This window comes from Mobula hypostoma, chromosome X1 (genome assembly GCF_963921235.1).
Source record: "Mobula hypostoma chromosome X1, sMobHyp1.1, whole genome shotgun sequence".
Classification (NCBI taxonomy): Eukaryota; Metazoa; Chordata; class Chondrichthyes; order Myliobatiformes; family Myliobatidae; genus Mobula; species Mobula hypostoma.
Window position 1 is genome coordinate 26,625,126 of NC_086128.1, and position 23,715 is coordinate 26,648,840.

The following is a 23,715-nucleotide window of genomic DNA, read 5'->3' on the forward strand; positions in this document are numbered from 1 at the left end:
TTATTTTTTTTCCCTTTTTCTCTCTTTTTTCTCCCTCTGTCCCTCTCACTATAAGTCCTTGCCCATCTTCCTCTGGGCTCCCCTCCCCCTTTCTTTCTCCCTAGGCCTCCCATCCCGTGATCCTCTCCCTTCTCCAGCCTCACATCCCTTTTGCCAATCACCTGTCCAGCTCTTGGCTCCATCCTTGCCTTCCTGTCTTCTCCTATCATTTTGGATCTCCCCCTCCCCCTCCCACTTTCAAATCTCTTACTAACTCTTCCTTCAGTTAGTCCTGACGAAGGGTCTCGGCCCGAAACGTCGACTGTACCTCTTCCTAGAGATGCTGCCTGGCCTGCTGCGTTCACCAGCATTTTTTTGTGTGTTGACTGAAGTCAGGCGAACTGGCCTATAATTTCCCTTCTTAGTGAAGTGACATTTACAATTTTCCAGTCCTCTGGAACCATTCCAGAATTAGGTGATTATTGAAAGATCATTACTAATGGCCCCACAATCTCTTCAGCTACCTCTTCAGAACCCAGGGGTGTACACTATCTTGTCCAGTGATTTATCTAACTAGACTGTTCAGCTTCCCAAGCACCTACTCCTTAGTAATTGCAACTACGTTCACTTCTGCCTCCTGACATGCTCGGACTTCTGGCATACTGCTGGTGTCTTCCACAGTGAAGAAAGAGTTCCTCTGCCGTTTCTTTGTCCCTATTACTACCTCTCCAGCATAATTTTCCAGCTGTCCGATATCCATTCTCAGTTCTTTTACTCTTTATATATCTGGAAAAATCTATGGTATCCTCTTTGATATTATTAGCTAGCTCACCTTCAACATTCATCTTTACTCTCCTTATGGTTTTTTTAGTTGCCTTCTGTTGGATATTTTTAAGATTCCCAATCCTCTAACTTCCCACTAATTTTTGCTATAATATATGCCCTCTCTTTTGATTTGACTTTAGAATACAGTGGATTCTGGTTAATTGAGACACATCAGGACCAGTACAGCCCCCAGAGCTGAAGTTTCATGGAAACTGAGTAATAAATTGTGTATTTAAATGAGATACAGAACAAATTAGAACACTTCCAACACTACTACACTACTATAAAACTTATTTCTTCATGTTTATTGACAGAGGAATTCATCGTATGCTGCAATGTTCTGTTGATTGACTGTAAATAAACAAAAGCACGCAGATAATGGACTGCCTTCATACAATGCTTTCAATGATCACATCCTCCAAATCTTTATTTTCATTGTAACATTCAAGATGATTGTCAATACCTTCAAATTCTTCATAGTTCCTAACTTGTTGAAGTGAAATCATTTCATTTTCACTCACGGCCATTTCTGGCATCTCCAAGCTTAAATGCTTGAAACCACAGTGAGTAAAACGGTTTTGAATTGTCTTGCTGCTTATTTCTCGCCAATGATCAGTGACAGAAATCACTGCTTTTTGAACACAAACACATGCAACTGCTGCCATTTAAAAACTGTTCATTCTAACGACAGTGTAGTGTCTAACGGTCACACAGATGCAAGCTACTGACGCTAGTTAGAAACTGTATGGCAACAGGCTCCTGACCCAATAAGCAGGAGTGTCCCAAATAAACAAAGGGAATCCTGGCTAATTTCTTGATTTGTTTTTGTTCTGTAATAGTTATCCCAAATAAGCAGCTGCCCTGATTACCAATGGCCCAATTAACCAGAATCCACTGTACTACTTTAGGATGTGTCTATCCTACACCTTGCAAATTGCTCCCAGAAACTCTAGCCATCATTGTTTTACTAGTTTCCCCATTATTGTCCCCCCTAATCCACTTTACCCAGCTCCTCTCTCATGTCTCTATAGTTCACTTTATTCCATTGTAAGCTGATACATCTGATGTTAGCTTCTCCCTCGTAAACAACAGGGTGAGTTCTGTCATATTATGATCACTGACTCCTAAGGATTTCTTTTAAGCTCCCTAATAAAATTTTTAAAATATAATGCAGACTGTCAAGTGTGGGGGTAACAATGGGCAGAGGAGGGGGAAAGAGTCCACATCCTGCCATACGTGCAACTATATCGTTCCTATCATGTACAGGTATCAGGAAGGTGGGAGTGTTCCATCACACTCCTGACCTGTGGAGAAGTAATGTGGTGGATGTTGAGTACATGGACTAACTCCACCTGGGAAAGTGGGGAGTGTTCCATCACACTCCTGACCTGTAGACGGTGGAGAGGTAATGGGTGGATATGGAGTGCATGGACTAACTCCACCCGGGCAAGTGGGGAGTGTTCCATCACACTCCTGACCTGTAGACAGTGGAGAGGTAATGTGGTGGATGTTGAGTACATGGACTAACTCCACCTGGGAAAGTGGGGAGTGTTCCATCACACTCCTGACCTGTAGACGGTGGAGAGGTAATGGGTGGATATGGAGTACATGGACTAACTCCACCCGGGCAAGTGGGGAGTGTTCCATCACACTCCTGACCTGTAGACAGTGGAGAGGTAATGTGGTAGATGTGGAGTACATGGACTAACTCCACCTGGGAAAGTGGGGAGTGTTCCATCACACTCCTGACCTGTAGACAGTGGAGAGGTAATGTGGTAGATGTGGAGTACATGGACTAACTCCACCCGGGGAAGTAGGGAGTGTTCCATCACACTCCTGACCTGTAGACGGTGGAGAGGTAATGTGGTGATTGTTGAGTACATGGACTAACTCCACCCGGGCAAGTGGAGAGTTTTCCATCACACTCCTGACCTGTAGACGGTGGAGAGGTAATGTGGTGGATGTTGAGTACATGGACTAACTCCACCCGGGCAAGTGGGGAGTGTTCCATCACATTCCTGCCCTGTAGAAAGTGCAGAGGTAATGCCCCCTTTCTACCCCCTCGTCCCCCCCCTCGACAGCCGGGGCCCCCTTTCTACCCCCTCACTCCCCCCCCGACAGCCGGGGCCCCCTTTCTAACCCCTTCCCCCCCCAGCTGTTAGAAGCCCATCCGTTATTTATTTATAAACATTGACTTCTCTAACTTCCGTTAATGCCCCACCTCCCCCTCGTACCCCATCCGTTATTTATTTATATACACACATTCTTTTTCTCTCTCTCCTTTTTCTCCCTCTGTCCCTCTCACTATACCCCTTGCCCATCCTCTGGGCTTCCCCCTCCCCCTGTCTTTCTCCCCAGACCTCCTGTCCCATGACCCCCTCATATCCCTTTTGTCAATCACCTGTCCAGCTCTTGGCTCCATCCCTCCCCCTCCTGTCTTCTCCCATCATTTTGGATCTCCCCCTCCCCCTCCCACTTTCAAATCTCTTACTAGCTCTTTCTTCAGTTAGTCCTGACGAAGGGTCTCGGCCCGAAACGTTGACTGTACCTCTTCCTAGAGATGCTGCCTGGCCTGCTGCGTTCACCAGCAACTTTTATGTGTGTTGCTTGAAATTCCAGCATCTGCAGATTTCCTCGTGTCCTGTCTCCCTATCCCTGGGTCAGGCCCACACCGGAAGCGTTGTGCAGTTCCTATCTCCCTATCCCTGGGCCAGACCCACACCGGGAGCGCCGTGCACTGTTCCCGTCTCCCTGGCCCTGGGCCAGACCCACACCGGGAGTACCATGCACAGTTCCTATCTCCCTATCCCTGGGTCAGACGCACACCGGGAGCGCCGTGCACCGTTCCCGTCTCCCTGTCCCTGGGCCAGACCCACACCGGGAGCACCGTGCACAGTTCCCATCTCCCTGTCCCTGGGCCAGACCCACACCAGGAGCGTCGTGCAGTTGATGATGCAGCAATATGGGGGAAGTGTAGGGGTTGGAACATGGAGTTACAAAGAGAGAGACAGCCTGAGTCCCGCAATTCAGTTCTCCCTCTGGGCAGAGCCCCCTCCATAGAGTGGGGTGCAGAGAGTTTGGTGGGTGGGAACATGGATGAGTTGGGTGAGGACCTAGTGGGTGTTAAATGTCACGGAAAACGTTGATGTCACATCCTCTCTGGCACAGACACAGTGAGATCTCATTAAACAGTGAGAAGTTAGTGGGTGTTGAATTTCAAGGGGCTTGAGTGTTTTGGTATATGGAAGGAAAGTGTGAAAAGGGAGCAGGCAGTCAGAAAATGAAATGGAATGCTGCCTGTACTGCTTTTGAGTCAAGTTCAAAGTAAATTTTTATTGTCACACACACAAGTAATCAGCATAATCAAGGACCCCACCCACAAGAAACTACAGCGTTATGCTGAGCTGTGTCCACATCACAGAAACCAGGCTCCCCTCCATGGACTCCGTCTACACTTCTCACTGCCTCAGTGAAGCAGCCAGAATAATCAAAGACCCCACCCACACCAGACATCCTCTCTTCTCCCCTCTCCCGTCGGCAGAAGATACAAAAGCCTGAAAGCACGTACGACCAGGCTCAACCCCACAGCTTCTACCCCGCTGTGATCAGACTAATGAATTTACAGTTCCTAATATGATACTTGACTAGTGACATCTCTGTCGGTTGCAAAGTTTGCCATCCAGACAGATCATTTGAAATCATAACTACATCAACGATAATAAGCCAAAGATTAGTGAAACACTTACAGCAGCATCACAGGCACAGAGCATCAGAGACACAACATTCACAAGGAAATGACGCATGAAAGGTTATAATTTCAATAAAAAGAGAAATCCGTCGTAATGCCAACTGGTCACAGCGTCGTTATACTGAGTGATTCGGGTCATGCCAGTCAGTTCAAGAACCAAATGGTTGAAGGGAAGTAGCAATGTTTCATTCCCTCACAACTAACCACTAAGCTCCATGCCCTTGGCCTCAATACCTCGTCGTGCAATTGGATCCTTGATTTCCTCACTTGCAGATCCCAGTCAGTTTGGATTGGCAACAGCATCTCCTCCACGATCTCCATCAGCCCAGCTGCAGCACAAGACTGTGTGCTTAGCCCCCTGCTCTACTCACTTTATACTTATGACTGTGTGGCTAAGCACAGCTCCAATACCATCACTGTTGATGGCTGAATCAAAGGTGGTGATGAATCAGCATACAGGGTAGGGTGGCTCTTTTGTTAAAAAATGAACTCAAATCCTTAGAAAGAGGAGACACACGATCGGAAGACATAGAATCATTGTGGGCAGAGTTAAGGAACTGTAAGGGCAAGATGACCCTGAAGGGAACTACATGGAAGTCTCCGAACAGCAGCCAGCATGTGGGCTACAAATTGCAATGGGAGATAGAAGAGGCATAGCAAAAGGGCAACATTACGATAGTCATGGCGATTTGAATATGCAAGTAGATTGGGAAAATCAGGTTGGTCCTGGATCCCAAGAGAGAGAAACTGTAGGGTGCCTATGAGATGGCTTTTTAGAGCAGCTTGTGGTTGACCCATTTGAGGATCAGCTATTCTGAAGTGGGTGTTGTGTAATGACCCAGATTTGATTCGGGAGCTTATGGTAAAGGGACCCTTAGGAGATAGTGATCATAATATGACAGAATTCACCCTGCACTTTGAGAGGGAGAAGCTACAGTCAGATATATCAGCACTACAGTGGTGTAAGGGGAATTATAGAGGCATGAGAGAGGATCTGGCCAAAGTTGAGTGGAAGTGGACACAAGCGGAGCAGCAATAGCTGGAGTTTCTGGGAGCAATTTGAGAAGTACAGGGTAGATACATCCCAAAGAAAAAGTATTCTAAAGGCATGATATCACAACCATGGCTGACAAGACAAAGCCAACATAAAAGCAAAAGAGAGGCCATAGAATAGAGCAAAAATTAGTGAGAAGGTAGAGGATTGGGAAGCTTTTAAAAACTAACAGAAGGCAATTGGAAAACCCTAAAGGGGGAAAAAATGAAATATGAAGGTAAGCTAGCCCAAAGAGGATACCAAAAGTTTTTTCAGATATATAATGAGTAAAAGAGAGATGAGAGTAGATATTGGACCGCTGGAAAATGACACTGGAGAGGTGGTAACGGGGGACAAGGAAATGGTGGACAAACTGAATAAGCATTTTGCATCAGTCTTCACTAGCGGTAGGCCAGAAGTTCGAGTATTAAGGATCAAGAAGTGAGTGTAGTTACTATTACTGAGCTTGTGAAACTGAAAGGTCTGAAGGTAGATAAGTCACCTCGACCAGATGGACTACATTCCAGGGTTTTGAAAGAGGCAGCTGAAGAGATTGCAGAGGAAATAGTAATGATCTTTCAAGAATCAATAGATTCTGGCATTGCTCCGGAGGATTGGAAAATTGCAAATGTCACTCCACTCTTGAAGAAAAGAGGGAGGCAGAAGAAAGGAAATTATAGGCCACTTATTCTGACCTAGATGGGAAGATGTTGGAGTCCATTGTTAAGGGCGTGGGTCCAGGGTACTTGGAGACACATGACAAAATAGGCCGCAGTCAGCATGGTTCCGTTGATGGAAAATCTTGCCTGACATATCTGTTTGAATTCTTTGAAGAAATAACAGGCAGGATAGACAAAGGAGTCAGTGGATGTAGTGTATTTGGATTTTCAGAAGGCCTTTGACAAGGTACCATTCATGAGGCTGCTTAACAAAACAAGAGCCCATGGTATTATAGTAAATATACCAGCATGGATTGAAGATTGGCTGTCTGGCAGAAGGCAAATAGTGAGAATAAAGGGAGCCTTTTCTGACTGGATGCCAGTGACTAGTGGTGTTCTGCAGAGGTTGGTGTTGGGACTGATTCTTTTTATGTTGTATGTCAACTATCTGTGGCCAGGTTTGCGAATGATACGATGATAGTTAGAGGGTCAGGTAGTGTTGAGGAAGCAGGGAGGCTACAAAAGGACTTAGACAGGTTTGGGAAATTGGCAAAGAAGTGGCAGATGGAATACAATGTCAGGAAGTGTATGATCATGCACCTTGGGAGAAGGAATAAAAGCATATACTGTTTTCTAAACGGGGAGTAAATTCAAAAATTCGAGGTACAAAGGGGACTTGGGAGTCCTTGTGCAGGATTCCCTAAAGGTTAACTTGCAGTTTGAGTCAGTGATGAGGAAGGCAAATGCAATGTTAGCATTCATTTCAAGAGGTCTAGAAAATAATAATGGATGTAATGTTGAGGTTTTATAAGTCACTGGTGAGGCCTCACTTGGAGTATTGTGAGCAGCTTTGGGCCCCTTATCTCAGAAAAGATGTGCTGACATTGGAGAGGGTCAGAGGAGGTGCATAAGAATGATTCCATAACGGAAAAGCTTATTGTATGAGGAGTATTTGATGGCTCTGGGCCTGTACTCACTGGAATTCAGAAGAATGAGGGAGGATCTCATTGAAACCTATCGAATGTTGAAAGACCTAGATAGAGTGGATGTGAAGAGGATGTTTCCTTTGGTGGGGGAGTCTAGGACCTGAGGGCACAGCCTCAGAATAGAGGGGCGTCCATTTAGAATGAATTTGAGGAGGATTTTTTTTTTAGACAGGTGGTGGTGAATCTGTGGAATTCGTTGCCACAGGTGGCTGTGGAGGTCAAGTCACTGGGTGTATTAAATGCTGAGGTTGACAAGTTCTTGATTAGTCAGGATGTGAAAGGTTACGGGGAGAAGGCAGGACAATGGGGTTCAGAGGGAAATGAATCAGCCATGATAGAATGGTGAAGCAGACCCGATGGGCCGGATGGCCTAATTCTGCTCCTACATCTTATGGTCTTGGTTTCTGTAGATTCAGCACGTCATCTGAAACTTTTACAATCGATATGATGTGGTTCATCCCTCCCCCTATAGATGGGAACCACAGAGGAAGGAAATAACTGAGAAAAAAACATGAAATGTCCATCCTGCTTGGTACTGATGAAGTGGCCGGTGCACCCCGTGGACCGCCACTGGAGGGCAGCTTCTCTCTATGCCTTCCTGGTGAATCTTCTCTTGGTTCATGTGCAGGGACGCCAGATTCATCAGCAGAGGACGCTGCGTCGCTTCCCTGAGACCCTGTCAGATCACTGGCCAGTATGATCAAATATCGCCGTTTGTCAGCTCATCTGAAACTTTGACAGAATTCTGTAGGTGCACAGTGGAGAGTATCCTGACTGGTTGCATCATGGCCTGGTAAGGAAACACTAATACTCAGGACTGGGGGACCCTACAGAAAGTAGTGGATACAGCCCAGTCCATCGTAGGCAATTCTCTCCCCACCACTGAGCACATTTACATGGAGCACTGGCACAAGAAAGCAGCATCAGTCATCAAGGACTGCCTCATCATCTTTTCTTGCTCCTACTATCCGGCAGGAGGTACAGGAGCCTTACGTCCCACACCACCAGATTCAGGAACTGTTATTACCCTACAACCATCAGACTCCTGAACCAGTGTAGATAACTTTACTCACCTCAGCACTGAACTGATTCCACAACCTATGGACTCACTTTCAAGGACTTGACCACTCTTGTTCTCAATATTAATAATTTACTTTTTTTATTACTTTATTTGTTTTACTCTTGTTGTTTATTGATTGCTCCTATGTCCACACTGGATGTTTGCCAGTCTCTATTACGATTAGCTTTTTCACAAATTCTATTGTTTTTCTTTATCTTCCTGTAAATGCCTGCAAGAAAATGAACCTTAAAGTAGTAGTACACTCAGATCCCACGTAGCGCTAATTCGTTACAATGCTTTATTTGTTAATGCTTCAATTCTTTATTGCAATTTTTAAAAATGTCAACAATTCATTCTAAACAACAGTTAAAACTTCTCAAGAGTGGACGCCGTTAAACATTCAATGAGCCAATGAGAGCACCTTACACACACTCTGAGCCACTCACAGTTCACACTATGCCTCCCTCATGTGTGTAAGCATTCTCAATCCCTCAACAATTATTTCCATTTTTTTCACCCATAATGTCTGAAAATTGGCCTGCAACTTCCAGTGAGGGTAGTGCATCTGAGATGTCTAGGAAAAGCATTAGCATGGATGTGAAATTGTAAGTGAGATGACATTTGGAAGCTGGTGAGTATCAGGTTGATGTTGGCGCCTCTTTGAAATTGGCTACATTGACGATCAGAACGATTATAAAAAATGCAGACAAGATGAAAGCTTCTGCAATGACGACCTCAAAGTTATCATCAATGAAGATGACTCATTCAAGGAGCCATTTGCTTGAAAAAATGGAAAATAGACTAAATATATGGGTGGATGACCGAACACAATGAAACATGCCCCTAAGCTAGCTGATAATAGTGGAAAAGGCAAAAAGCATCATCAGTTATATTCAAGAAGAAGAAGATGATGATACGTTGGTGACATTCACAGGCAGCAGTGGTTGGTTTGACAGATTCAAACAGTGGAGTAACCTCCGTAGCATACGTATCTCTGGTGAAGCCGACAGTGCAGACAGCAAGGCAGCTCAGGGTTCTCTGCAGCACGGAAGGCCATAATCGAAAAGGACAACTATCCTCCCAAGCTTGTCTTCAGTGTGGATGAAACGGGCTTATTTTGGAAAAGAATGCCTTCTCGTGCTTTCATCTCCCAAGAAGAGAAACATGCATCTGGGTTCAAGGCTGCAAAGGACCATTTAATTCTCTTGCTGGCAGGCAATGCTAAAGGCGACTTTAAGTTAAATCCTATGATTGTCTATCACTCTGAAACACCATGAGCAATAAAAGGCATTTTAAAGCCATATCTACCAATCTAGCTTGAACCTAAGGCATTGTTGGTGCTGAATAACGCCCCAAGCCACCTTGAGAATCCTGAAACGCTTTGGACCTGCATTCCTGTAGAAGTGGTTTACCTTCCACCCAACACCACTTCATTACTCCAACCAATGGATTAAGGAATAATATAAAATTTTAAAGCCTACTACCTTCATCACACATTCAGGCAACTTGTAGAGGAAACAAAAGGCCAAGACAACAAATCCATCAGGCAATTTTGGAAAAACTACAACATCATGAAAGTTGTAGACAGTATTAGAGCAGCCTGGGGTGAAGTAACTTCAAACTGCATGAACAGACTGTGCAAGAAGCTATGGCCAGAAGCATGCAATGCCATCCTAGGACTTCAGGCGAAACCAGTCATCCAAAATATCATGAACTGGCCAGTGAAGAGAGATTAGAGGACGGCGGGAGGAGAGAGAGCAGCACACCGTGCGTGCGCAGCCCTCCAGTGAAAAATGATATCTGTTAAATAGGGGCCGTGGACAATTCTGATTTGATGGAGACAGACGTGAAAGCACAGAGGAACAACTGGAGAAATTTCTGAAATGCAGGTTCACTGCTGTTGTTACTGCGTGGTCCGGAATCTTTCGGAGGGTAGGCCTCAAAATCCCCGGCTTTGCCTGCTGTTGGCGACCGAGGTTGAGGTCGAATCATTCGGACAGAGATGGCGCTCAGTACTCAGTGTCGGAGAGCTGATCGGAGGCTCGAAGTTTTTGGATGACTCAGAGTCAGACTGTGGTCGGCGTGGCAGGGAGAGTTCTTCCCTCTCCCGTCTGTGTGAGATGTGGGACATTTGAGAGACTTTGAACTTTTACTGTGCTCATGGACTTCTTCATCAAGTTATGGTATTGTTACACTGTTTGTCTATACGTTATAATTATGTGGTTTTGTTAGTTTTTTCAGTCTTGGTCTGTCCTGTGTTTTGTGATATCACACCGGAGGAAATATTGTATCATTTCTTAATGCATACATTACTAAATGACAATAAAAGAGGACTGAGTGTCTTCATAACTAAAGATGGCGATGTTGAAGAGTTACTGCATTCTCATGGTGAGAGCCTTAATAACAAAGAGCTTCAAGAATTGGCAGAGCAATGCCTCCTGGGTGAATCTGAGGATGTGGATGGAGAAGAGGAAACACTGGCAAGAAACCTCACCACAAAATTCCTCACACTAGCATCACCACGATCACACTGTGGAGAGGGAGGAATATTCCCGTGATATATTGGGTAGAGTCTACTACTCTCTGCAGCTTCTTATGTTCCTGTGCATTTGAATTGCCATACCAGACCGTGATGCATCCAATGAGAACACTTTTTTGTAAGTATCTAAAAAAAAATGGGATCTAGGCAAATCAAACTTCTTAGATAACTGTTCAAAAGATATAAAACAGTTATCCAGAAATAAGTCACGAAAACATGTTATACCTTTCGTTTTCCATATCAAAAAGGCTTGGTCCATAACCGAGGGCTGAAAAATTCGTCATGTAAAAGCGGAAAAACTATGAAACCACAGCCACACTGCCTGGGTCAGGCTGCCCTTCTAAACTTGGTCACCGGAGAAGAATGGCACTTGTAAGAGAGGCTCCTGTGTCGCCAACAGTCACTCTGAGTGAACTGCAGAAGTCAGTGGCTGCAACTGGAGATGAAGTTCTCATCACTCCACAGTCTCTAAGGCCTTGCACAAAAAGGGTACTTATGGAAGAGTAGCAAGGAAGAAGCCCTGGCTAAAAAAAAAAATCAAACTCATCCTTGCCTGGAAAGACTTTGCCAAAGCATCCCTTAGAAGTGAAAGAAGATCTTGCGGTTGGATGAGAGACTAAAGTGTAACTTTTTGGCCTCAAAACTAAGGGGTACATGTGGCATAAATCTGTGTGGCACATCAGCCAGGTAACACCATCCCTTCTGTAAAGTACAGTGGAGATAGCATCATGCTGTGGGTATGTTTTTCAGCAGCAGGGACTGGAAATCTGATCAGGATTGATGGGAAATGCTGATAAATACAGACAGACCCTGGTAAAAACCTGTTGGCCTCTGCCAAAAAGCTTAAACTGGGCAAGAAGTTAGACAATGACCCAAAGCACACTGTCAGAGCAACCATGGTGTGGCTTCAAATGAAGAAAATTGATGTCCTTTCAGTGGCCCAGTCGGAGTCCTGACCTTAACCTGATAGAACATCTCTGGCAAGACCTCAAGATTGCCGTCCACTGCCGCTCCCCAACTAACCTGGCACAGTTTGAGAAATTTTGCAAGGAGGAATAGGCAAATCTTGCTTCATCACATTGTGCAAATTTAATAGTCACTTATTCAAAAAGACTACTGGCTGTAATAGCTGTGAGAGGTGGTTCAACTATGTACTGAGTTGAGAAGATGAGATTTAATGTGATATATAACCAGCTACATGGCATTATTGTTGAGGTCAATGCTGCAGAGCACATATCCTTTGAAATGCTAACACCGAGGAATTTAAAGTTGCTGACCCTCTCCACCGATGAGGACTGGCTCCACTCAGCCAGATTTTCAATCTCCCTCCATTGAGGCTACTGTCTTGTGCACCCGGGATGATGGTGGTCGCCTTGAAGCCTGTGGGGATAGTGGACTGTTCCAGAGGGATGTTGAAGATGTCTGTTAGAACCTCTTAACTGGGCTACACAGTCCCTCAGCACCCGACAGCTGTGTTATCAGGCCCCACAGCTTTACGTGGGCTGACCCTGGCTAGGGTCTACCTCGCATCAGCTGTGGCCAGATCAGCTAGGGCCTGCTCCTCGGAGATGGGTGTATTCTTCCTCACTGGCACAAACTGAGGGTAAAAGACCAGTCACCCAGCCTGTCAGGCGGGAAAGTGTCATTGTTGTTGGTGCATGTGGGGGACTTGTAGTCTGTTATGGTCTGAATACCCTGCCACATATGCCCTGTGTCTCTGGTGTCACAGAAATGGCTGTCTGTGAATAATCCTGTTTTGCCTTTCTGACAGTGCGGGAAAACCATTTGTGTGCTGGACTCAATTAGAAAAATACCACTTCTATTGCAGTGCAAAGTGGTCACAACGTTGCTGTACTGAGGTGGTGATCAGAGTTGTGCCAGTTGGTTCAGAAACTGAATACTTTATACTTGAAGGGATTGATTGAAGGGAAGTAGCTGTTCCTGAACCTGGTGGTGTGGGACTTAAGGCTTCTGTACCTCCTGCCCGATGGGAGCTGTGAGAAGATGGGAAGGCCCGGATGGTGTAATTAGGAATAATGTGGACATGCTGGTCTCCCAACCTAGAAGATGTTTGACACAGAGGAAGAGTGGTGAAGAGCCTTCAGAGGGATGGTAGTAGGTACGTTCTATTGAGTGGACTAGGCATCTTTGCTCAGGGATTTTATTTGGGGGAGCGGGAGAATTCCCAGTGTCAACTATTTATACATTGTCATAGATTCTGTCTGACCTGCTGAGTTCCTCCAGCGTTTTGTGTGTTGCTCTGGATTTGTGTGAAAGGGGAGGTGCTGTTGGGAGTGGTGGGGGGAGGCGAGCGATATTGAGTGTCATTGAGACCGGTGTTAGGGATAGGAGGAGGAGAGAGTCAGGCACTCCCACGGCACTGCTGGAGAGAGGGGGCCGCGATGGTCGACTGATGGAGGTTGGAAAGATCCCTCCGGGGCAGGGAAACGCGTTGTAACGACGGGTTCTGAGCGGAGGGAGGACAGCCCGGACATCGATGGTGGTGGTGGGAGGTAAAGGTCAGTGAGTTTTTTGGTGATTGGGGGAGTGAAGACCATCATCCCCAACATTGGCCTGCAAGGGATCCCGGTAACGCAGCCGGGTCAGGCCAAGCATCGCCATGGAAACAGACCGCGCTTGCGCGCCCCGGAATCTCCGCTGGCATCGGGGCGGGTCTGGTGTAGCGTCACTAACCCAAACACGCCACACCCCCTAGTACCCTCAACCAATTAGAGACGTGTCCAGCATGTTCCCCTCCCTCTCTCTCTCTCTCTCTTCCCCCCTAACAACCGCGCAGCAGCCAATCGGGAGTCAGGGCACTTTCCATTGCTTCCAATCAGTCAGCCGAACCCCCATTTAGCCAATGTCAGCGCAGGCTCGTAACAGCCTTCAACTGAGCGACCAATTGGAGAGGGTCGGTGGAACTCGAGGGGAGCGAGCTGCCAATCGGAGTGGAGACCAGGAACCCATGAGTTTGACCGACGCGGGCGCAACCCAATCGGTCGTTGCGATCAGGCCCCCGGTTTACGAGCGGGGGCTGGCGGAGCGCTGGTGACGGGCGGCCTGAGATCGCGGGCCGCGGGGGTGGGCCAACGCTGGAGTTTGCAGTTGAAGACAGAAGGAAAGGTGAGGGTGACGCTGACGCCGCTATGTCTGAGGTATTGGGTCCGCCGTCGGCTTGGAGGAGGAAGTGGTGGGGTGGTCGGGCGATCCTTCCGACTGGGCACCAATTAACCAGCTGAGGGGCCCGGGCGCTGCAGCACGCACGTCCGTCCTTCCTGACGTCATGACGCCAGTCAACGAATGCCCGCGCCTTGCCTTGTGCCTGCTGATGGCTGGGTCAGCCTAATTGCCTACTCCCCGGAGCTCCGCTGTCACTTGGACAACGGGGCCGTCCTTAGACCTCCTACTCCCCCTTCTCCTCAGGCAGCGGCCGCCGCCACTCCCAACCTCCCCGCCTACCTGGCCACGCCCTGGAGCTCGATATCCCTGTTATCAGGTTCTGGGAAATAAACTAATGCAGCACGCCTGCCCAGTCACCTGGGGTCGTTGTGGAGCCTGCTTGATTTAATGAACGTACCCCGCTCCTGTCATTGGCCCGGGGTCCGGCGCCTGGTCACCAGAAATGAGATGGACACGGGTGTAACCGTCCACCGTCGGTCTTCACTCCCCACCCCAAGACCCCGTCCGATCCTTTTGTTGCGTCTGGGTTCAAGGTCTGCGGCTCCGATGGTGAGCGTGAGAATTTGGGATGGTCAACGTTTCGGGTTGAGCAGCGTCGGTGGGAGGGGAGGGGTTGGGGTTGTCCAAGTCTCTGGTCGAAACCCTACTCCTCATTCCTTATTTTTACCCCGCTATCTAATTTTCATTCCCGTCTCCTCAACCCATCACTTCACTAATCCCCACCCTCTGCCCCGTCTCCCTCTTCCCCACCCCATCTCCTCCTTCCGCGCCGCGACCCGGCCCCATCTCCCCCACCCGCCCGTCTTGCTCTGATCTCCTACCAACCTCTCTCTCTGTCCTCCCCTGCTGACCCCCCTAACCTCTCCCCTTCTCCCCCACAGGTGCCGGCGTCTGGTGGTGTCGCGGCTCCATGGCGTGCCGGGAGGTGCAGGCGGCCACCGGGCTAGCGCTGCTGTGCGGAGTGTGCTCTCTGGGTGGGCTGCTGGCTGCCACACTGCTACCACGCTGGCGGCTTCAGCGTCTGGCCTCGGCCAGCCGGCACCAGCCCAACCTAAGCGTCAGCTCTGGGCTCTGGACCCGCTGCGTGAGAGCACAGGGTGAGGCCCGTTGCACCTTCCGCGACCCCGACTGGTACCGCTCACTTGACCAGCTCGACCTGCGGCTGTTACAGCTGGCACTGCCACTGGCCCTGACTGCCGCTACCGCCGCCGCTCTGCTGGGTGCCCTCGGCCTCTGTCACGCTGCTTGCAGCGGCCGTGCTCCCCGTGCCGGCCTGGCCCGCTGCCTGGTCAACAGCGCTGGCTGCCAGCTGGTGGCTGGCTTACTCGACCTGCTGGCTGCCGGCCTGGTACTAGGTCCCACTGTCTGGCTGCTGCTCCATACTAGCCGTCTAAACCGGCGCTACGGGCCGACTTGGAGCGCCGGGCCCGCCGCCTACTTAGCCCTGGGCAGCGGTGGTGGGCTGGCACTGGCCGGTGGGCTGTTGCTGCTCTGGTACTGTGCCTGCCGTCCACCGCCCGTGCTGCTTTGGCAGCCGCTGGCCCCAACCCCTCTCCCAGCCCAATTTCAGCACTACCCATACCCGCTATCCGCTCCTACTGCCTACTTGGCGGAGCCCTCCGGCCGCCGTTCCCGTCTCTCCACCCTGGAGATCGATATCCCTGTCATCAGGCAGCAGGCGTGCTAAGGGGCAGTGGGGGACAGCGATGGGGGTGTTGAGTGATTGGGCTGCTTTGTCCTCTGCTTGTCCCCAGAACCACAAACACCCCTAGGATGGGATGTACGCACAGAGGAGGATCCCCTCACTCGCTCCCTTCTTCACACACCCCTAACACTTCTTGTCTCAGACGTGCACATTGCCACGCATTCACCGGATTGCTTCTCACAATATACAGAGAGAGATGCACTCTTATTCAATTACACATAGAGAGAGGCACACACACACACACAGTCACAAGGGCCCACAAACACTATCTCACACACAGGATTTCTCTCGCATGTACACTATCTGTCTCTCTCTCTCACACACACACACACGTTGTACATCTCTCCTTCTAGGGTTCCCTTTTGCTCTGTTTCCACTATTCCTTCCAAGTAATTTCTCTCTCATATACACACTATCAGTTCGCCTGCAGCTTGGTGCCAACTGTATTCCGTGACCGAGGCATGAAGTACCGAGGACTCTGAGGGTGCATTTAACCCAGGGAACAATGCAACTCGTGGATGATCTAATTGCACTGTGAATGTGGATACCTCCTTCCACCTGCTAACTCTGCTCTCATTGCCTATTCATTCATTGTCTGGGTGTGGGTGTCATTCATGAGTATAATCATTGCTCATTTGTTCCTTGCTCCCCATGAAGGTGGGGGTAAACCGAAGGTGCTCCAATGGTGCCATTGATAAAGGGAGTTCCTGGGATTTTGACCTAGTGATGGAGGTCAATTTTTCCTCAGTTGGGCAGTGCAAGAGCGGGGCTTGTTTCCCTGTGCCCACTGGCCTTGTCCTCTGGGCGGGAAAGGCAGAGAGACTGCAGATGCTGCAACCTGTATCCTGTATCTTGTGACTCAGCGGGCTGAGCAGCTTCTGCGGAGGGGAAAGGTGCCAGTGGATGTTCCGGGTGGTTCGGGGAGGTGCTGTCGGAGTAGTCCCGGGCGAGTAACTGTGGTGACAGTGCAGTGTCCAGTGTTGTTCTGCAAGTGCTGAATTGTGTTGTTCTGATTGTGTTACAGCAGGCTCAAGGGGAGAGAGAGGAGGGGGAGAGGTGGTGTCCCATTCCCAGTTCACCAGCTGTCAGGGCTGTTGGTGCATTGACATCACATTGGAACTCCATTCCAGCTTCCCCCCTCATCCTTCCTCCTCTCCACTCCCCTTTCCATGACATCCTTCTTCCTTCCCCCTCCCCATCCACCTCATTCCCACTCTCTATCTACTTCCACATCACATTTCCCCCACTAACCCATCACAACCCCATCCCTTTCTCTTCCTACCTATCCCACCCCATCTCCTTTCCCCCATTCACATCTCATCCCTTTCCATGCCATTCCACCACCTTTCCCCTCCCCATCAATCCCACATTAGAGCCAACTTCATCCCCTCCCATGGGAGTCAACAACTCCTTTATCATTTACTGAGTTTCATTTCTGCAGCCCTTGCTGGTGGGATTAGATGGGTATCTCTGGAGTAGTGTATGGGGAGGGGGGAGGGGGGGGCTCCTGTGACCAGAATGATATCTCTCGCACTCTTATAAACTCCTTCTCTCTCCCACCACTGGTTCCTAGATCCTGCCTCTGTTAAATCGGGAATATGCTATTTTCCCAAACTGGGTTGGGGGGTGAGGGAAGTGGTGCGGAAACTGTTGGTTCTGAATATCCCTGTGCCCTGTTGTATATACTGTATAATGAAATGTTGAAGAGTTTCAATGTCTGTGCCTATCGGCGGTGGGAGTGCTTTCCAATAAAAGTATTCATTTATTCATACAAAGGGCTCATTTGTCTGTAAACTTGTTTGAATGTGAGAGCATGCTGTGCATGTTTCATTGGCCTCCAGGGGCTCCTGAGTAACGTACCATAGAGCTATAAGGACAGACCCTTCAGCCCATCAAGTCTGTGCTCCCTCCATTAACCCCAATTCCACTACACCTCCCCTTTATCTCTCGCCCATACACAGAGGCAAGATTCACAGTGGCCGATTAACACACTGACCTGCACATCATTGGGATGCAGGAGGGAACTGGAACCCCAGGGAGAACGTGCAGACTTTGCACAGACACAGCACTGAAGGTGGGATCAAAATCACTGGGATGGGTGGTAAGGAGGGAGCACCATGGTAGGGACATGGTGTTACTGTAATCCACAGGAGGCTCTGGAAGGTTCTATCTTGCAGTGTGTTCCTTCCCCCTGTGCAGAGAGAAGATAGCTGCTCCCCAGTAGTAAGGAAAACCATCACAGCTACTCGACGCTTTTATAATATATATATATTTATATAACAAAAGTACAATGAACTGTAACTAAACCTCTGCAATGTGTCACACTATAATTTCCCCCCTCCCTATCCCACCCTGCTTAAAGAGGAAAATCATCCTGAGTTACTTTCATAATTCATCATACAAAAATGTATGTACAAGATCATGGCTCTCGCCCAAGGGAGGGAACCTATAGCCCTGTGGATTAGGGAGAAGAGAACAGGTTGGGGAGAGAGGCTAGTGGCTGTACAAGTTAACACATGCACCCAGCTATCCGCTTAGGGCTCACCTGTGCTCTTGAAGATAATTCTGGGTGCAGGGGTTCTAATCACTACACCCCCTGTTCACAGGCGTACAGGAGGGATGGGGAAGTGGACTCTTCCTCTTCCCTTTCCCCCCCTCCAGGCTTCACCCGCACTGCAGCATTACTACGCACTTTTAACTGGCAGGTTACTTAAGATAATGTAAACAGTATATTCTCTCTTCAAACATGTGTGCGCACACACACATGACTGCTCACCCCATCACTATGACTGTTCTTGGTCCCTGCCCCTTGGAACAAAGGCCACTTGGACCCCCTCTCGCCTCTTTAGTGAGGGGACAGGTGCCCTCCCTGAACCTTTCTGGAGATAGGAGAGATGCCAAGATCTGAAGCTGACGCATCAGATGATGGATCCAGTGGGTCAAACAGCTTAGGTGGGGAGCCAGAAGAAATGCCAAGGCTTCCACAGTATGGTAACAGCATGAGAACAAGCCCTTTGACTCATCCTACTGTACCGAACTAATTATACTAGTCATTGAATGACTAGGAGCCATATGAAACTAGTCTGCCTACACAATATCCATGTTCCTCATTCCCCACGCACACCAACAGTTCCACCCTTTCCGCACATTGATGAAGGTAGAACCATAGATGTAGTGTATATGGATTTCAGTAAGACATTTGATAAGGTACCCCATGCAAGGCTTATTGAGAAAGTAAGGAGGCATGGGATCCAATGGGACACTGTGGATCCAGAATTGGCTTGCCCACAGAAGGCAAAGAGTGGTTGTAGACAGATCATATTCTGCATGTATGGCGGTGACCAGTGGTGTGCCTCAGGGATCTGTTCTGGGACCCCTTCTCTTCGTGATTTTTATAAATGACTTGGATGAGGAGGTGGAGGGATGGGTTAGTAAATATGCTGATGACACAAAGGTTGGGGATGTTGTGGATAGTGTGGAGGGCTGTCAGAGGTTACAGTGCGATGTTGATAGGATGCAAAACTGGGCTGAGAAGTGGCCTATGGAGTTCAACCCAGATAAGCGTGAGGTGGTTCATTTTGTTATGTCAAATACGATGGCAGAATATAGCATTAACCGTAAGACTCTTGGCGGTGTGGAGGATCAGAGGGACCTTAGGGTCCGAGTCCATAGGACACTCAAAACTGTTGTGCAGGTCGACTCTGTGGTTAAGAAGGCATACGGTGCATTGGCCTTCATCAATCGTAGGATTGAGTTCAAGAGCAGAGAGGTAATGTTGCAGCTATACAGGACCCTGGTCAGACCCCACTTGGAATACTGTGCTCAGTTCTGGTTGCCTCACTACAGGAAGGATGTGGAAACTATAGAAAGGGTGCAGAGGAGATTTACAAGGATGTTGCCTGGATTGGGAAGCATGCCTTATGAGGGTAGGTTGAGTGAACTCAGCTTTTCTCCTTGGAGTGACAGAGGATGAGAGGTGACCTGATAGAAGTGTACAAGATAACGAGAGACATTGATTGTGTGGATAGTCAGAGGCTTTTTTCCAGGACTGAAATGGCTAGCACGAGAGGGCATAGTTTTAAGGTGCTTGGAAGTAGGTGCAGAGGAGATGTCAGGGGTAAATTTTTTATGCAGAGAGTTGTGAGTGCGTGGAATGGACTGATGGCAGCGGTGGTGGAGGCGGAAATGACAGGGTCTTTTAAGAGACTCCTGGATAGATACATGGAGCTTAGAAAAAGAGGGTTATGGGTAACCCTAACACGAGGAATTCTGCAGATGCTGGAAATTCAAGCAACACATATCAAAGTTGCTGGTGAACGCAGCAGGCCAGGCAGCATCTCTAGGAAGAGGTACAGTCGATGTTTCAGGCCGAGACCCTTCGTCAGGACTAACTGAAGAAAGAGCTAGTAAGAGATTTGAAAGTGGGAGGGGGAGAGGGAGATCCAAAATGATAGGAGAAGACAGGAGGGGGAAGGATGGAGCCAAGAGCTGGACAGGTGATTGGCAAAAGGGGATATGAGAAGATCATGGGACAGGAGGCCCAGGGAGAAGGAAAATGGGGGGCGTACCCAGAGGATGAGCAAGGGGTATAGTCAGAAGGACAGAGGAAGAAAAAGGAGAGTGAGAGAAAGAATGTGTGTATATAAATAACAGATGGGGTACGAGGGGGAAGTGGGGCATTAGCGGAAGTTAGAGAAGTCGATGTTCATGCCATCAGGTTGGAGGCTACCCAGACGAAATATAAGGTGTTGTTCCTCCAACCTGAGTGTGGCTTCATCTTTACAGTAGAGGAGGCTGTGGATAGACATGTCAGAATGGGAATGGGATGTGGAATTAAAATGTGTGGCCACTGGGAGATCCTGCTTTCTCTGGCGGACAGAGCGTAGATGTTCAGCAAAGCGGTCTCCCAGTCTGCGTCGGGTCTCGCCAATATATAGAAGGCTACATCGGGAGCACTGGACACAGTATATCACCCCAGCCGACTCACAGGTGAAGTGTCACCTCACCTGGAAGGACTGTCTGGGGCCCTGAATGGTGGTAAGGGAGGAAGTGTAAGGGCATGTGTAGCACTTGTTCCACTTACAAGGATAAGTGCCAGGAGGGAGATCAGTGGGGAGGGATGGGGGGGACGAATGGACAAGGGAGTCATGTAGGGAGCGAGCCCTGCAGAAAGCAGGGTGGGGGGGAGGGAAAGATGTGCTTAGTGATGGGATCCCGTTGGAGGTGGCGGAAGTTACGGAGAATATGTTGAACCCGGAGGCTGGTGGGGTGGTAGGTGAGGACAAGAGGAACCCTATTCCTAGTGGGATGGCGGGAGGATGGAGTGAGAGATGTGTGTGAAATGGGGGAGATGCATTTGAGAGCAGAGTTGATGGTGGAGGAAGGGAAGCCCCTTTCTTTAAAAAAGGAGGACATCTCCTTCGTCCTGGAATGAAAAGCCTCATCCTGAGAGCAGATGCGGCGGAGACGGAGGAATTGCGAGAAGGGGATGGCATTTTTGCAATAGACAGGGTGGGAAGAGGAATAGTCCAGATAGCTGTGAGAGTCAGTAGGCTTATAATAGACATCAGTAGATAAACTGTCTTCAGAGATAGAGACAGAAAGATCTAGAAAGGGGAGGGCGGTGTCGGAAATGGACCAGGTAAACTTGAGGGCAGGGTGAAAGTTGGAGGCAAAGTTAATAAAGTCAACGAGTTCAGCATGCATGCAGGAAGCAGCGCCAATGCTGTCATCGATGTAGCGAAGGAAAAGTGGGGGACAGATACCAGAATAGGCATGGAACATAGATTGTTCCACAAAGCCAACAAAAAGGCAGGCATAGCTGGGACCCATACGGGTGCCCATAGCTACACCTTTAGTTTGGAGGAAGTGGGAGGAGCCAAAGGAGAAATTATTAAGAGTAAGGACTAATTCCGCTAGACGGAGCAGAGTGGTGGTAGAGGGGAACTGATTAGGTCTGGAATCCAAAAAGAAGCGTAGAGCTTTGAGACCTTCCTGATGGGGGATGGAAGTATATAGGGACTGGACATCCATGGTGAAAATAAAGCGGTGGGGCCAGGGAACTTAAAATCATCGAAAAGTTTAAGAGTGTGAGAAGTGTCACGAACATAGGTAGGAAGGGATTGAACAAGGGGGGATAAAACCGTGTCGAGGTATACAGAAACGAGTTTGGTGGGGCAGGAGCAAGCTGAGACAATGGGTAACCCTAGGTAGTTCTAAGGTAAGGACATGTTTGGCACAGCTTTGTGGGCCGAAGGGCCTGTATTGTGCTGTAGGTTTTCTATGTTTCTATGCTGTTCCTTTAGGCCCCTCATCCTCTCTTGAGACACAAAATACACTGGAATTTGGAGCAACACACACGGTGCTGGAGGGATTTAGCAGATGAGGCACTATATGTTTAAGGAGGATGCGGAGAGGGATTATCGACATCTCGGGGTCTAGACCTAGCAACAACTTCCTTATGCACCATCTGGATCTGAAACCATTACACCCCTCCTAGCAGCCCACCGATGTTGCTGAGCCCTCGGGAAACTCGGTCAGCTGTTGCGCCCCTCCCCGTAGCTCTGTCCTTGTGTTCACCTGGCGAGTGGTGCGACGGGCTGAGCAAGCACACTTCCATTCCTGTCTTTGGAAACAACTCGGAAGATGTGTAGCTTTGATGCTTGATGGTTGAGTTGAATTGTTCTCCGATCTTGGCAATTTACTTGCAAACGTTTCATCACCATACGAGGAGATATTCCTGTCGTTACTTGAGGAATGTGGGGAGCGGATGGAGGAGGCACCCCTTCTCTCTCTTTCCCTTTCTCCATCCCGAGATTCAATTGGAGAACAGGGATGGGAGCAGAGGATGGAGGGAGACTACCCCCACCCACCTCTTTGCCTGTCTATGGGTTTACTCGCCCTTCTCTCTGTCCCTGTGGAATAGAGTTTGAAGGACCCTGACTCCCTCTCTCCATCACTGGGTTCACAGGTAGCAGGAGGAGGAGGCGGAGGGGCTCCCACTGCTCACTCTATCCCTGGGTTCACTTGGACAGTGATGGGATGGTATGGAGGGAGAACTACCCCTGACCCTGGTTCACAGGGAGAGGGGCAAAAGGGGACCCCCAACCCACTTTCTGTCCCTGTGTTTTGACGGTGGTGGAGGCCAAGGGCAAAGGGAGAATACCCCACCCCCACCCCATCACTGGTTTCATTTGGGTAGAGGGGGCAGAGGCGGAGGGGGCTCGGTGGGCAGCGGGGGAGGGGGCTGGGCTGTTCGGGGCACCCCTTGAGCACTGAGCAGGGACTCGAGCATGTCAAAGGCATCCTGGTAATGCCCATGACCATTGGTCTCCAGTGGCAGCGATGAGGGGAGAGGAGGGGGTGGGGGAGGGGGATGTGGTGGGGGAGGAGGTCCTGGCATTTTGGAGGGGTGGGGCTGCTTGTGCCTGCTCCCAGCCTCCTCCTCACCACCCCATCCGCAGTGATGCCGATGACGCTTGTGGCGATGGGCTCCCTCCCTCCTCCTATCTCTCCGCCCTCTCTCCCCTTCGTCTTCCCTCTCTCCACTCTCCAATCCTTCCTCCAGCGCTGGAGGCAGACGCAGCCTTGGGTGGAGGGGCACCGCAGCCCGCTGCCGCTGCTGGGCCAGCTCTTCGGCACGCTTGGCCCGGTACTCAGACAGGCTCACCCGCTGCGGGAGGGTGCCACCAGGTACAGTGGCATGGGAGGGGCCAACTCGTACTCCTCGCTCATCCACAGGCCCTGCCCCGCCAGCCGGTGGCTCCGGGCAGGTGCCAATGGCCGTATGTGCTGATAGGGGAGCAGCCCAGGACACCTCCTCTGTCTCTGGATCCTCCAAACGAGGCTTCTTCGCTGCCTGGGTGGCCTGAGGGGGCAGAGATAGCAGACAATGAGGGCTGAAGGTAGAGGACAAGGGCTAGGGCAGTGAGTGAGGGAAGCGTCTGATACACAGGGAGTGTCCGAGGGTCGGTGTACGTGGTACGCGAGCGGAGTTCG

General features: G+C 49.3%; 2 protein-coding genes across 4 annotated transcripts in view; one reads left to right on the forward strand and one right to left on the reverse strand.

Annotated features, from left to right (window-relative positions):
- Window positions 1-13,733: 13,733 nt before the first annotated feature.
- cldn12 (claudin 12) lies at window positions 13,734-17,026 on the forward strand. Of its 3 annotated transcripts, none has more exons than XM_063037304.1 (2): window positions 13,734-13,987; window positions 14,894-17,026. In XM_063037304.1, the coding sequence occupies exon 2, from the start codon at window positions 14,923-14,925 to the stop codon at window positions 15,697-15,699; it is 777 nt and encodes a 258-aa protein (XP_062893374.1). In that variant the 5' UTR covers window positions 13,734-13,987; window positions 14,894-14,922; the 3' UTR covers window positions 15,700-17,026. The 3 variants fall into 3 exon arrangements, with proteins under 3 accessions (XP_062893374.1, XP_062893372.1, XP_062893375.1); XM_063037302.1 differs by having other exon boundaries at window positions 13,749-13,955; XM_063037305.1 differs by lacking the exon at window positions 13,734-13,987 and adding an exon at window positions 14,167-14,561.
- A 1,051-nt stretch (window positions 17,027-18,077) lies between these two features.
- LOC134340163 (cyclin-T1-like) overlaps window positions 18,078-23,715 on the reverse strand; it is a 30,368-nt gene continuing 24,730 nt past the window's right edge. Inside the window, exon 9 of the mRNA XM_063037084.1 lies at window positions 18,078-23,584. Within this exon, the coding sequence (XP_062893154.1) occupies window positions 22,907-23,584 (678 nt within the window). The 3' untranslated portion in view covers window positions 18,078-22,906. The remainder of the gene's footprint in view (window positions 23,585-23,715) is intronic.